We start from the raw sequence: 13980 nt of genomic DNA, 5'->3' as shown, positions 1-13980 counted from the left end.
TTCGTCTTTTTGACAGTACTAGAGAATGGAAAGGCAGAGTGGGAGAGGAAAGAATTGATACCATGAATGAAACAAATAAGTGAAACACACATCAAGCAAGTCTTACACATGGTGCTCACTAGAAACTGGGATTCGGAGTTGTATGAACTCAGAAACGCTACCATCCTCTTTTCTAGGATCACCAAATATATTTACTAAAGGAGCAAGTTTGTGAGGCATTGTATCTTTTCTACCTGCCTGGCATTCGACAGGAAAAATAAAAGGGTTCCAGATAGCACTTAAAGGGAACTCCCTCTGAATAAGCTAAGAGGCTGCATTTGTGGCAAACATGGGGTTAAGTGTCTTTTTCACTCAACTGAACCCCAGGGGAAACAGTCACTATTCAGTTTCCCCTTCTCCTTCTCTCAGGGGCCAGGACATAGCTGCCCTGCAGGCAGGAATGAACCAAGCACAAAGACCAAACCAAAGCACTTCCCTTTTCTCTCCCCATCCAAATTGGACTCTAGAAGCTATAATCAGCTTCGATTACTTAATACTGAAAGGGAGAGGAACAAATTAAACATAAGCCTATAAATATTTCAATGTATAATTGATCATCTACAAAGAGCTCGCCACCCACTTATTACTGCTTTGGCATTTTATAGATTCAACTCCAATCAGCACAGCTATCCTCTCAAACTTGCATCGTGTTGCCTTGCTTGGCTCAGAAGCAGGAAGAACTCAAAATACCAAAATGTGTTATGTTGGCCTGGAAACTTCTTCACAGGACCACACACATCAAAACTTAAATACACTTTCTGAAGGTTAATCTCATGAGTCTGAAATAAAATTAGACTCACATCATTGTAACACTTTAGAGAAGTAGCTGACAAACTAATAAAGCTAACAAACTGATAAAACATGAGATCAGCTATTCCTGCGTTTGCATTCTTCTTAAAAGGAGAAGCAAACTCGTGAGACTAAAAAATGAAAAAAATTGTGAACAATTTGCCAGGGTAGGAGTAACCTTAAAGGCTTCTCCCCCGAACGCCCCAAACTAGACAGAGACTATAGTAGAAGAAGATGTTTACAGCAAAGCTGAACATCAGGCAGACAACTCCCCTATCATTTACAGCTAGATGGCTGGTGGGGGGGCTTCCTCATACTGAGGCTTTTCAAGTGTTGCTTTTTGGACAGCTGAAGAAAAGCTGAAGACATGTTTTCCAAAGAAAGAGTAATTTAGTATGTCCAAAGGGGAGCTGAGGACTCCCTAGCAGAAGACAGCATATTACTTGTCAAACATAGTGTGATATTTTACCCTGATTTCACTATTCTAAGTTACAAAAGAGGTGCTTTTAATTGGAAAAGAAACTAAACATACGGTACCTGTTTAGCGTGGGGATGTTCCCTCTGTAATTAAACAACCACAGTTAGTTACTATTCGGTTAGCGAAAGCCATAATAAAAGAATTGTCAGAGCAGATCCAGACTGGTCAGGAGGCGCTCCAGTCTGGCAACTCTGGCATTCAGCAGACATAATTAAGTGCTCATTACCCTTTAACCCCCAGGGCACCTCCAAAGAGGCAGGCCTCCTGACCAACTCACCACAGCAACTGTTGATGGAAAGGGTTGAAACAGGTTTACCATGGATTTTTAAAAATAGCTCTATTACAAAAAGTAATGCAGTATAGTGATAAAACGCAGCCTCACAAAAATTATTTTAGGCTATAGGGATGTGGTATAGTATCTTAAGCTTCAACGTGAAATGTCATTCTTGACAAGATTCTTACAGAACCTTCTTTCTTGCTCCTGCTGTACTGAAAATTTAGTAAAGAACTCCAGAGAAGCTGATTTCACAGCCCCTCCCACCTCAATTGATTATCTAGGCTATGAGGTGGACTCACAGTCTCCTCCAAAGAAAAGTAGCCTGGAATGTGGATTCTCAGCTACCTTTTCTAAGCCCCTTTACCCATCCATGCTCCTCCTCCCACAGACCAGGGAGGCGGTAAGAGGAAGTGGTGGTGCTGGTAACAGGTGTGTTCCACACTCTGGGAGCTTAGAAAAAAACCTGAAAATCCTACAGGAATGTAATGATAAACACTTCTATGACTAAGCGATATACTTTGTTAAAATTAAGTAATTTGTACTTTTTTAAAATTAAACGATCTTAGGGTGATAATGACTTTTTAATATTGTTGCAATCACAAAAACTGTAGGCCTCAATTTGGCCAGCCCTAGGGTTTCCAGACCAAGAATGTACCAAAATTATGAAAGAAAGATTAGAATAAGAATGGAAACTGCAGGGCGCCTGGGTGGCTCAGTGGGTTAAGCCACTGCCTTCGGCTCAGGTCATGATCTCAGGGTCCTGGGATCGAGTCCCGCATCAGGCTCTCTGCTCAGCAGGGAGCCTGCTTCCCTTCCTCTCTCTCTACCTGCCTCTCCATCTACTTGTGATTTCTCTCTGTCAAATAAATAAATAAAATCTTTAAAAAAAAAAAAAAAAAGAATGGAAACTGCAAAGCAAGTCTCCTGCATTCTCTTTGGGCTTTGCCACCAAGGCTTTCCCTCCCCTCTCCTTAATTTGACATAAGTCATTTCCTCAACTTAAAAAAAAAAAAAAAAAAAGTCCTTATTTTCAATGTGAAAAGGGCAAAGATACTTAACACCCACAATTTACCATAGTACTATAAGGGCATCATATATATATATATATATATATATAAAAGAGTACTATAAGAGTACTATAAGGGCATTGATTGGTTGATATCTTAACCTTCCAACATTCTTTTATCAGCATTTAATCACTGTTGGGGTTTTCTGGCACACACAGGACTTAATGGGCAGAACGTAGTGGGTGGTGCTGATGATATGTGGGAAGGAGGAGAGAGGGAGGAAAATGATGCACTTTCCATGGCAGTGAAAGGAGCAGAATAGACTGAGCTGGTCATATAAATAAAAAGCTGTGACATATCACTGCACACAAACTGTATACCTCGTGTGATTTGTGAGTAACAACGCTCTCTGCATCAAACCTGTATCACGCAGCAAATTCATAAGGCAGCAAGAGCAACCTCTGAGTGCAAAAACCTGCACCTTTGCTGTTTGGATTCTTTGAGCCTCTCATTCAGGGGAACGGGTTTCATTTTATAAGAGCTCCTTAGTCACAATGCCCGGTAGCCATCCTCAACAAACAAGTATACACAGGTTCTAGGGCAGAGGGAGTTGTAACTAAGCAGAAAACAGTAAACATGAACAAGAATATAGGAAAGTCTTCCTTTTAAGATGACAAGGATTCTAAAGAAGCCACCCATACAGCCTCCTACCATGAACCTCAGGAGTTCAGAGAGAAGATTCCTACAACCAAAGCAATCTCAGGTGCCACTCATTCAGGTTTCTGGAATTTGGAAACCAATATAATCTCTCTCAACTGATAACCAATTTCTTAAATGAGTAAAGTGGTGCCACCATGTCTATAGCTGCACCATAATCCCTTCGAGAGTCTTTACAGGATGGGGGCCAAGTTTTCAGCCCAGAAGAAGCTGGACTGAAAAGATCTTCCCCAACAAAAAGTTGGCCCTTCTTCATCAGCAGCTGTCAAAGCTCTCTTAGGGAGCCCCCTGCTGCTGTGTTACAGGAACCGGCACCATCTACACAGCATGGGGTAAGAACCAACATCTTCCGTGTTTAACAGAATGGACCCAAATCATTCACAGGAGATGTGAATTTAGATGCAGCTTATCCTCTTGGGCAGAATAAGAACCTGTGGGGCTGCACAGGATATGAGCAGGGAAAGAAGGATCAACTACATCACCAGGTAAATACTTAACCATGTCCACAATGATCATCTGTATATTTTGTTGCCCTAGACAGGGGCTCTTTGCTCAGTTTAAGAATGTGACCATTGTGGGATCTGCACTACTGTGAGACACTAGAAAACTAGATCCATGGACTGCATAAGGATGAAGAACCAAGGTAGAGACTGTATAGGAGTCTAATATTCCATTTATAGAGGTTTTAATAAAATCAAATCTACCATATTTACTGCATACTCATCATGCAAAAACAGCCAAACTGCTCAACCTCTGGTAAAGCAGGCAACTGCATTTTCAGGTACATACATGGTATAAATTCATTTTTTCTTTAAGATTTTATTTATTCAACACGGAGAGAGATCACAAGTACGCAGAGAGGCAGGCAGAGAGAGGGAGAAGTGGGCTCTCTGCTAAGCAGGACCCTGAGCCGAAAACAGAGGCTTATCCCACTGAGCCACCCAGGCACATGGGGTATAAATTCACTTCTTATTAGACATTTGCTGCTTCAACTATCAGAAGCACTTATCATAATGAATCTTTATTCACAGTGTTTTGATAAATACTGGAATCATTTTCCTTCCAGCAGATTAGCTCCATTTTACAGATGTGATAACTGAGAAAGCAAAGGGAATGTTTTCCAAGGACACTGCTTCAATGCAATATCATAAACCAGATTCTAGACCTAGTATTTTCTCATCTCTGTTCCTGAGGCTAGCACTCCACATCAATACAGACTAAATTTAAAGAAGGACAAGAGAAATCCTTTGAATTCTGAGGTTCTTGGCATTAAGTCACCTCTGATTTTATTGATCTGCCTGCACAGAATGACTGGAGAGCCTGCTTCAATATGAATGCAAAGTCAGAGTTGCTGCCTGCTAGCTGAACCCTCCTTATTTAAGAAATACTGACTTCTGTAGCAGTCACAAGTTCTCTCAGCCTTTTACCATCCCTTCTAGCTGGATTTCATTTTGCTCGATTCTAGCTGGCCCTACATAAATCTTTTATCATATAAAAATGCTCCCAATTCTTTCGCCTTCTAACTTGGGGGGGAAAAAAAGACCCTATATGAAAATGATGGGGAGGCATGCAAAAAAGGCAGTGGTTACATCAAGCTGTGATTGAAAGCCAGTGTAGGGCAAATCTTTTGAAATAAGGCAGCAAAGCAGAATCAGAAGAGGTTGGCTGAATAACCTCCTAGCAGTCGCTAACAGCACTACCATAGGAGAAAGAGCAATTTGGCTGGCTGTGACCAGTGGTGGTCTCCTTGTGTGACTGTATTTCTGCAGGAAAGTCCAAGTGCTGTAAAGCACACGTGAACCACGCATTTCTACTGGCATCTCTGCCACCACCTCCTTGCAGTTCAGATACCCCAATTCCACTGCAGAGGCTTGGTTTACAATAAAATGATCATTGCTTCATTCATTTGCAGCTCCTTCACAGCCCCTTCTTTGCTCTGCTGGAAGGTTTTGCTCTTTTTGAAACAAGACGCCAACAGAGCTACAGCATATTACTGTTGCCTGCTGTATAATTAGCTACAAACCCACAGCACAAAACTACAGGGATTTACAGGTGCCCTGGATTCTGCTTTTCCTTCCCCCTGGAATCAGCTAGTCTTCTTTGACAAGAAGGGACCTTGGGCTACCCTAATGATATATTGAGAGTTTTAAACCTGGCTCTCCAATCTTACAAGTCTAGAGTGCCAAAATAACACAGCAGAGACTAGAAGCTGAGCCACGGATACAGGAAAGCACTTTGGTAAGCACTTAAACCTGCTGAGAATCTTCTCTTCTGCCAGATGCTTGCATCTTATCAGCAGACTACCCTGAATGAAGGAAGCGAGCACTGCAGGACTTTATTTATTTATAGCTCATTCTGGCCTGCTAACTACAACCAAGTGCTCCCACTGCTAAAAAATGCTACAAGTTGGATAACTTTTGAGTGCCTCAGTACGACCCAAAGAACGCCCTAATCTCTGGGTGTCGGAGATTATCAGAATTCTCAAGAATGGCAGCAGGATGTTCAGGAGTCACATGGAAGGCTTCTGATTTCTAAACTTCCTCAAAACCATCTTCATAAAAAGAAAGTCCACAGGCCACCCACCGACAGCTAAACACTGAAGGTGCCAAGTAGCCTAAACTCAGTCATGAACAAATCATGTGCCATCAGGGGAGAACACAGCCAACCTCTTCTGGATGTGAGACATGTGAAATGGAAAGGGCTTTGATTAAAACATTTTAACATAGAAGGCCAAGTTCACAAGGAGCAAACAGTAGAGAAGATGCAATGCAACTTGACTCAACTGAAACGTGGATTTCCATCTAAGAAATAGGTGGAAATAAACACCAATAGGTCCTCACCCATTATACATGTACAGAAACATACAACAAAGTACACTTCTATCTCCTGCATCAATTTTGATGCTTCTTATCTGAATCACAGATTAAAAGTTAAAAACACAACTATATTCACTAATATGTATTACTTATGAAAATCATTTGGAGTTTTAAATTTCACAGTCCCAAATTATCATAATATGCATAGCCAAAGAGTTTATGGGATAATATTTTACATGTGTTTGTATGAATATAGCTATATTTAAAAGACCAAATATGTAGACTGACTAAATAACTTACTTGTTTTGAGATTATTCTGAGTTACTTAAATGTGCCCAAAGCCAAGTGAAATCCTAAACGTCAAATGATTCTGAGTTGTCAAAAATAAAGACGTTTAGAACGATGCTTTTAACAAGATTTTTCATCACCAGCACCAGAGAGTGACCAACTAGGGGTTGGGGATGGAGAAGAAAAGACAAATACACACACACACATACACACCCTAGGGTACTAAGCCCTGAGCTTCACTGGAAAGCAAGGATGAGAACAAGGAGCCCTGAATGATCTAGTCTGAGCTCAAGGATCAACCCATGCAAAATACTCGTTGAATTCACCAAAGAGTTGGGCTGAGGGAATCTTAGACAAGAGAAATAAATCCTTAAAGCCTGGATAATAATAAACTGTTCTTTTAGTGCAGACCAGGTGTCTTTTTTTTAGACCAGCTGTCTTAACTATTCCTACACCAAGAAAATAATTGAAAAAAACTCACTATTTTAAAGACAATTGCTAACTGGTTACAAGGCGTGTTTAAAAAAACCACAAGAGAGACTGGCTGGCTCTCTTGGCTGGCTCAGTCTGTGGACCATGCAACTCTTGATCTTGGGGTCGAGTTCGAGCCCCACACTGGATGCAGAGATTACTTAAAATCTTTAAACAACAACAATAACAACAAACCCCCCCAAATCCCCTTCCATCCAAAAAATTCTCATGCAATTGGGAAGAGCATTTAAATATCAGAAGAAACACAAACACACACACATAACATTTATAGGTTTTCTATTATGTTTAAGTCAGGAAAATCTCCACATTTTCTTCTCAAATGAAGGTAATTTAAGAAGAGAAGGATCTATCTATACCAGGAGCTTCCCTGACTGAAGCTCTAATAACTGGATCTTCTGGTGAACAAGAACTGGAGATGTCAAGTAAGCTGCAACTGCAGCTCCCAGAAAAAAACTTACAAGTCTTGGGTAGAAGATCAGGAAGATAACACACCTTGCCTTGACCGAGGCCTACCTAGCAGGAAGGATGATGCAGAGAGTCAGAGAGGTTAGCAAAAAACGGTTCAGTTATCTTTTTCTTTTCTTAAATATTGTGCAGAGTATTAGAAAAAAGCTCACTGTCCAATTATACTGAAACATACAGTAAGTAAGCGCCAAGCCAAAGTTTCAGTCAAGCAAAATGAATAAGCACTAGAGATCTACTGTACAACATTGAACTACAAGTCAACAGTAACATATTGTACACTTAAACATTTGTTAAGAGGGTAGATATCACATTAAGTGTTTTTCCCACAGTAAGTTTTAAAGGTATTTGAAAATGTCAAGCAATACAAAGTCCCACGATAAATTTAAACAAAAATAAAAAGGCACCAAACACGCTGCCCACATACTAACTGCCCAAACGTGTGCCCAAAAGGGTATCTTCTCCCTTCTTAGAGGGGGCTCCATTCATTTGTAATGGAATTTGCCTGTTTTGCCTGCTTCTCTAAAAATCAAAACATGTCCCAATGGCATGGGTCTTCAATTCAAACAGTATCTAAGGCATTTTTCAGAAAAAATACTCTTACTGTCTTCAGTTTGCAGAGAGCCGTGTTTCATCCCAACCCACAAGAGCTAAATCACTAGTCAAATATAAACTGCAGGAATGGAATTCCACCAGGTGACCCTGAACACAACAAGAGACTGTAGTCTTGCTTTGATAGCACTTAGAAAGATACTTGCTTCTAAGGATTGCTGGACAAATTTAGTCTACTTCAAACGAATGTCTGAGTAGGAATGTGAAAACCAGGAAAGAAAATGCAAAAAAACTGGCTTAAGAATGGATCTGTTTTCTCCCCCAAGAATTTTTGGTTTGTTAACCCCAACTGGGAAAAATACTATAAAATTCTGTTTTGCATTGATAAGTAAAATATGTATATTCATATGCTTGCTATCTGTTCTCATTGAGTAATTTTTAAAGGATGCATAAGATACTATAGTAGAATACCTACAGTATAAGGTGTGGATAATTCCTGTAACTACTAAGAACAAGAAACGTAAGAGGTTTTTGTTGCCTTTTTTTTTTTTTTTTTTAATCCATCCCAGGGGCACTCCCATTGACATAAAATAAAGAGGGCTCAGTGTGATTGTCCTAATTAATTTTTGGTCTAGAGTAGAGCAGTCTATGTGGCTAAGAAGTGCTTATAATACAGCTAATCTGTATTGAGACACGCTATAAGTATAAAATTCACTCTAAATTTCTAAGACTGAGTAGGAAGAATGAAAAATATCTCATTAATAACTTTTTACTACATACTGAAATGGTATTTTAAATATGATGGGTTAAAGAAAATGTTTTTAAAGGTAATTTTATCTGTTTCTTTTTTTATTTGTTTTTAAGTTTATTTATTTATTTGACAGAGGGAGAGTGAGTGCACAAGCACTGAGAGCAGCAGACAGAGGGGGAAGCAGGTTCTTGGCTGAGCAAGGAGCCCAATGCAGGACCCCAAAATCACGACCCGAGCTGAAGGCAGACACTTAACCGACTGAGCCACCCAGCATGCCTTATCTGTTTCTCACTACCCTTTTAAATATGGCCAACTAAAAACTTAGAATTTAACATATGTGGCTTGCACTTTATTTCTAGTGGGCAGTGCTGGCCTAGTTGTAGTAATCCTTAACTGCAGGTGCTTGTCACAATTTTCAAAGAGTGGTCCCCTGGAGTTTGGTTCAAAATGAATTAGAATCTTGGCAGTCAGTATTTTAAAAATATTTCCTAAATAATTCTGATAATCATTAATCTAGAGGTTAGTGGACATAAGTGTGTCCTTGAGCCTTATGAGATTGGGAGTGGAACAGATGCTGGTAGATCATCTCCTATAACTTACTTCTGCAGAATAAAAACCAGTATGCTCACTGCCTGCTTGTTCAAAACAATAATAGGAAAGAATGATAGTACTACAGTTGGGAAAAAAGTTGGAAATTGCCTTAAAACTAGTTAAAATTAAGAGACCCTGGGGTGCCTAGGAGGCTCAGCTAGTTGAGCGTCTGACTCTTGCTTTCGGTGGGGGGCCACGGTCTCAGAGTTTTGGGATGGAGCCCCACATGAGGCTCTGCATTGAGCACAGAGTCAGCTTGAGATCCTCTCTCCCTTTGCCTCTCCCCCAAGGCTGTGTGCACTCTCGCTCTCCAAAGTAAAAATAAACAAAACCTTTAAAATTAGAGGAGACCTAGAATTCTTTGGCCTTTTATAAAGAATTTGACAGGCCTTTGTCCCTGGTTCCTGGGAGAGAAATTCTAAATCCCTGTAATTTCTCAAAAGAAACAGAAGTATCTTCATTATTCATGTGCCCCTTGGATTACGTCTGAGTTTATGCTAAGAGATGAGATAACTCAGCCCAGGGGTTGCTCACTAGAAAGACAAACCATGTGATTAGAGGGTTGGGGGCTTTGAGCCAGCTGGACCTCTGTGGAGGGGAGAGGGATTAGAGATTGAGTTTAATGTGATCTGTGATTCGATCAATCATGCCACTATAATGAAACCCTGATAAAAACTCTGGACACTAAAATTTAATAGAATTTTGTGGTTGGTGAACATATAGAGAATGAGTATCTGAATCCAAAGGGAAAAAACAGGAAAGCTGTGTTCAGGACCCACGCAGACTTTATTCCACATGTTTCCTCATTTGGCTGGTTTGGATCTTGTGTCCTTTCTAATAAAACTATGCTCATAAGTATAGTGCTTTCAGAATTTTTAAGTTGTTCTAGTGAATTATTATGCTGGATGGAGTCCTGGGAACCCCCAAGTTTGTAGCCAGTTGCTCAGAGGTGCAGGTGGCTTGGGAACACCACTTGTGGCCCCATCTCAAGTAGGGATCGTTTTGTGAAGGATCGAGCCCTTAACTGGTGTTATCTGATCTAGCTCAAGGTGGTTAGCTTCAGAACTGAACTGCAGTACACCAGCTGGTGTCAGAATGAGGTCATAACTTCAAATTGCAACAAAAACATTTGTTAAGAAATATATAAAATCTTATAAAACTAAATTCAAGTAGCAAATGTATAATTCAGTGAAAAAGCTATACTCTATAACTGAATATATCACTCAGTGATTAAATCTGATAGCACATTTTACATTCCCAAACTAACAAAAGGACTTAGCTTAAAAGGACATTAAAGCAATTTCAATATTTTTCTGGTTTTCACAAAGACTATTTTACCTTTCCTTTTTTACTTGTCCTTCTCTTAACCTTTATATCTATACTACTAGTACCACTGCTACTACTACTAACAACAACTACTACTACTAGCAGTTTATAATTTTATATACACACAACCAAGGAAGACCGGAGAGAGAAAATGGGATCACAGCCCTGTTCAAGTCTGGTCTTTATCCACAGGGATGTGTATACCTCAGACATTGGAAGGGACAAGCATCCAAGTTTTGAAGCCGTATCAGGAATAACCAAGATTCATATCCTTGAGATGGAAAGGTGAATAAGATTTCTTAACAAACAGTTAAGAGGCATTTCTCTCATTTTCCTTCACCAAACTGGACACGTATCCTCAAATAAAAAGTAGGACAGGGAGAGCAATTCAGAAAGACAAGGGGAGCAATGAGGAGGGAAGGAAATCAGAAGCAGCTGTGCAGCCTGACTACAAATCACTGCCCACAGGGAAGAGGTAGTAGAAAGCAGGAAGAAAAGGAGAATGTCCTGAGAATCACAAAGAGCATTAAGTATAGCGTGTAGTTCCCTACAATTATTCAAGGAATGCAGGAAAAGAAAGAAGACCGAGTGCTGAGCCCATGTGTGCCGTGAGCACTTCGCCGCTCGCTGAAGGACAACCATTCGTTTCTAGAAAATGAGATTCTGAAATCCATGGAGGCAAAAATGTACCGAGATATGCTTGCTAAATCAAGGATATATGCTTTTCTCTGCCAGCCATGAGGTATTTTTGAGGTAGAGATGTGAAAGGATCTTCTGAGACAAAGAAGAGAAGTACTTTTTCTGAAGATGCCTCTGCTCCGGTTGCTGACCTCTGCTGGATCAACAGTGGCATCCAGTGGCCAAAAGTCTCAGCACAGACTTCTTTGTCTCTAGGAAGGGTTTCTATTGCTTTGGGTGAAGTAGCAATTCAGAACAAAACCATTTCTGTTGTCTATAACCAAGGATCCCCGAAGACACAGTACTTTGTAATACGAAGTGAAGAACCAAAGGCCATAAAGAAGAAATGGAGGGGGGCTGCTTAAGATTGGCTGTGGTATTTATATTTCCTATGGTATTACTAAAAAGAATGAAAATACAGGAGGGGATGAATGTATGTGTGGGTGGGATTCCTTGGTTTTCACTGCCTCAGAATATTTTAAAAACAAATCAGTGTACAAGATAAAGTATTTTCATCTTAAAACCAAAGAAGTACTGAAACAAATTTCTGTATATACATTTTATTTCCTAAAGGGCTTAGGAAGGGAAAAATAATGGAATTAGCATGGCTTAATTATACCGTTCAGTCAAATTTCAGTTTCCTTCTGAAGTGTGATTTTTAACACCTGATTGAAGTTTCAATTAACCTATCACAAATTTATAGAAAAGCATTCTAGCCGAGTTCTTTTTTTTTTTTTTTTTTAAGGTAGGCTCCAACTCGTGGTCTGAATTCATGACCTTGAGATCAAGACCTGAACTGAGATCAAGACTCAGATGCTTAACCGACCAAGCCACCTAGGCGCCCCCACCCAAGATATTTTCATGTTCCAACTGTTTGACTTAAACTGCTAAAAAAAAAAAAAAAAGAAAAAGAAAAAGAAAAAAGAAAAAGTGATTTTCGGCAAGATTCCAGCAAATAAAATGCCAGTAAATTCTGACTTGAAAAAAGAAAATAACTATATTTCCTCAGTGACATAATACAAGGAAACACAGATGATGAACTAATCCTCAAATTTTTATGCTTTTTTTAAAAAAGGTTTTATTTATTTGAGAGAGACAGAGGACACACACACACACACACACACTCGAGCACAAGTGGCAGGGAGGGGCAGAGGGAGAATCAGAGTCCCTGCTGAACACGGAGCCTGATGCGGGCTTGTTCCCAGGACTCTGAAATGATGACAGGAGCCAAAGGCAGCTGCTCAACCAACTGAGCCACCCAGGCAACCCTCAAATTTTTATCTTAATTAGACTGTACTCCATCTCTCCAGATCAACAATTAAAAAAAAAAAAAAAAAAGTGGGTACCAAGAGACTCTTCTCTCATGATTTAAATTTGTTCATTTTCTGCTCTATGTTTCTAGCCAAACCCAAAACCACATGGAGCTGGTGCATACATTACTCCCCTTAACTCCCCTGATACATCTCTGGCTGGCTCAGATGCACATCCCAGTTCAGACTCACCTGTTTGGATGAGATGTGGGCAGCATGAACTGAAATTCCACCACACAGGTGTTGTCCTTAAGCTGGCGATGCTGTACACTGTTAAGTTCATAGGCAATATAAGCCCTTCGAACATAAACCTGGTTAAAAAGTAATCCTCAGTAAATACACTTGGAAAACAGAAACTAAGAGATGCTTAGCCCAGGAAAAGGATAGTCCTGAGAAGAGGAATGTAATGAGAAGAAGGCTCTGAACATAAATAACTTGCTTCAATTAATAAAGCTCAAGTCTTAAAACTATACCCATGACTACAAACGGAAATAAAACTAGCCCGCCTCTGCTGGACATCTCTGGCTGGGCCATAAACCTTTCAGACTAACCCAAACTCAGGAGAAGTTTTGATCATTAGTAAAAGCGAGCATACAGAACTGCAACCATTAATTCGTGGCGCACAATTATTTCAACAGAAGATAAAAGCAAGTGGCGAGACAAATGAGAGGTACTGGTTCTGAGCCACCTGCAGAGTGAGAGCAAAAGACAGAAACTATTTTTGTACACTTCAACTCTCTCACTATCCTGTATCTTTGTCTTCCCACTCCCCTAAATTATTTTAGATTACTCATACTCCCCAAACCGTAGGCAAGAACGGTACGACATAACATGACATGATGATCTCACACATACTAACTTGACTCAAGAGTTAAAAAACACAGCAACAGGCTCCGTCCCAGCAAAAACCATCAGTCTGACCTTGTGCACTTTACAGCCAATTTGCCAGGCACATGAAATGCTGCATGGGATTCTATCATGGGAGGTACATAAGGAGACTTCTCATTAAGTGATATGAAAGTACTCTAAGACACTTAGATACTTTTAAAATTTGGTATTTAGGGAGTAGGATACATTACAATCTATCCACAGAATACAAATAAAAAGTAAGCCAAAGGAGCTTGCAACAGATTGTAGTGATGCCGTGTTACATAAGATCATCTAAAACACTCCTCTTCTTCATCTTCAAAAAAACATCCACTTGGCAATTTTACAGCAGTATTCAGGGCCTGCAAGTTTTGTGCTTAATGAGGTAGAGTGCTGTAGTGGGAACAGAAAAGGCTTTGAGTTGGCCTGATCTGGATTCAAATACAAACCCTTCCACTTATTATCTACATAAACATGGACAAGTCTCAAATTCAGTCTCACTTTCTTTTTACTTCATGAAGTAATGGTAGGGTTAAATGA

The 13980-nt window shown here is 40.0% G+C and overlaps 1 protein-coding gene across 1 annotated transcript in view; it reads right to left on the bottom strand.

Moving 5' to 3' along the window:
- ACACA (acetyl-CoA carboxylase alpha) overlaps positions 1 to 13980 on the bottom strand; it is a gene marked incomplete at its 3' end in the record, with an annotated part of 204764 nt that overhangs the window by 85260 nt on the left and 105524 nt on the right. Inside the window, exons 29-30 of the mRNA XM_082708529.1 lie at positions 12766 to 12884; positions 1366 to 1389 (exon numbers count right to left, since the gene is read on the bottom strand). Of these exons, the coding sequence (XP_082564655.1) occupies positions 1366 to 1389; positions 12766 to 12884 (143 nt within the window). The remainder of the gene's footprint in view (positions 1 to 1365; positions 1390 to 12765; positions 12885 to 13980) is intronic.

The sequence above is a fragment of the Mustela nivalis genome (genome assembly GCF_964662115.1).
Source record: "Mustela nivalis genome assembly, chromosome: 17".
In the NCBI taxonomy this organism is placed as follows: domain Eukaryota; kingdom Metazoa; phylum Chordata; class Mammalia; order Carnivora; family Mustelidae; genus Mustela; species Mustela nivalis.
This window is presented reverse-complemented; position numbering and strand designations above follow the sequence as displayed.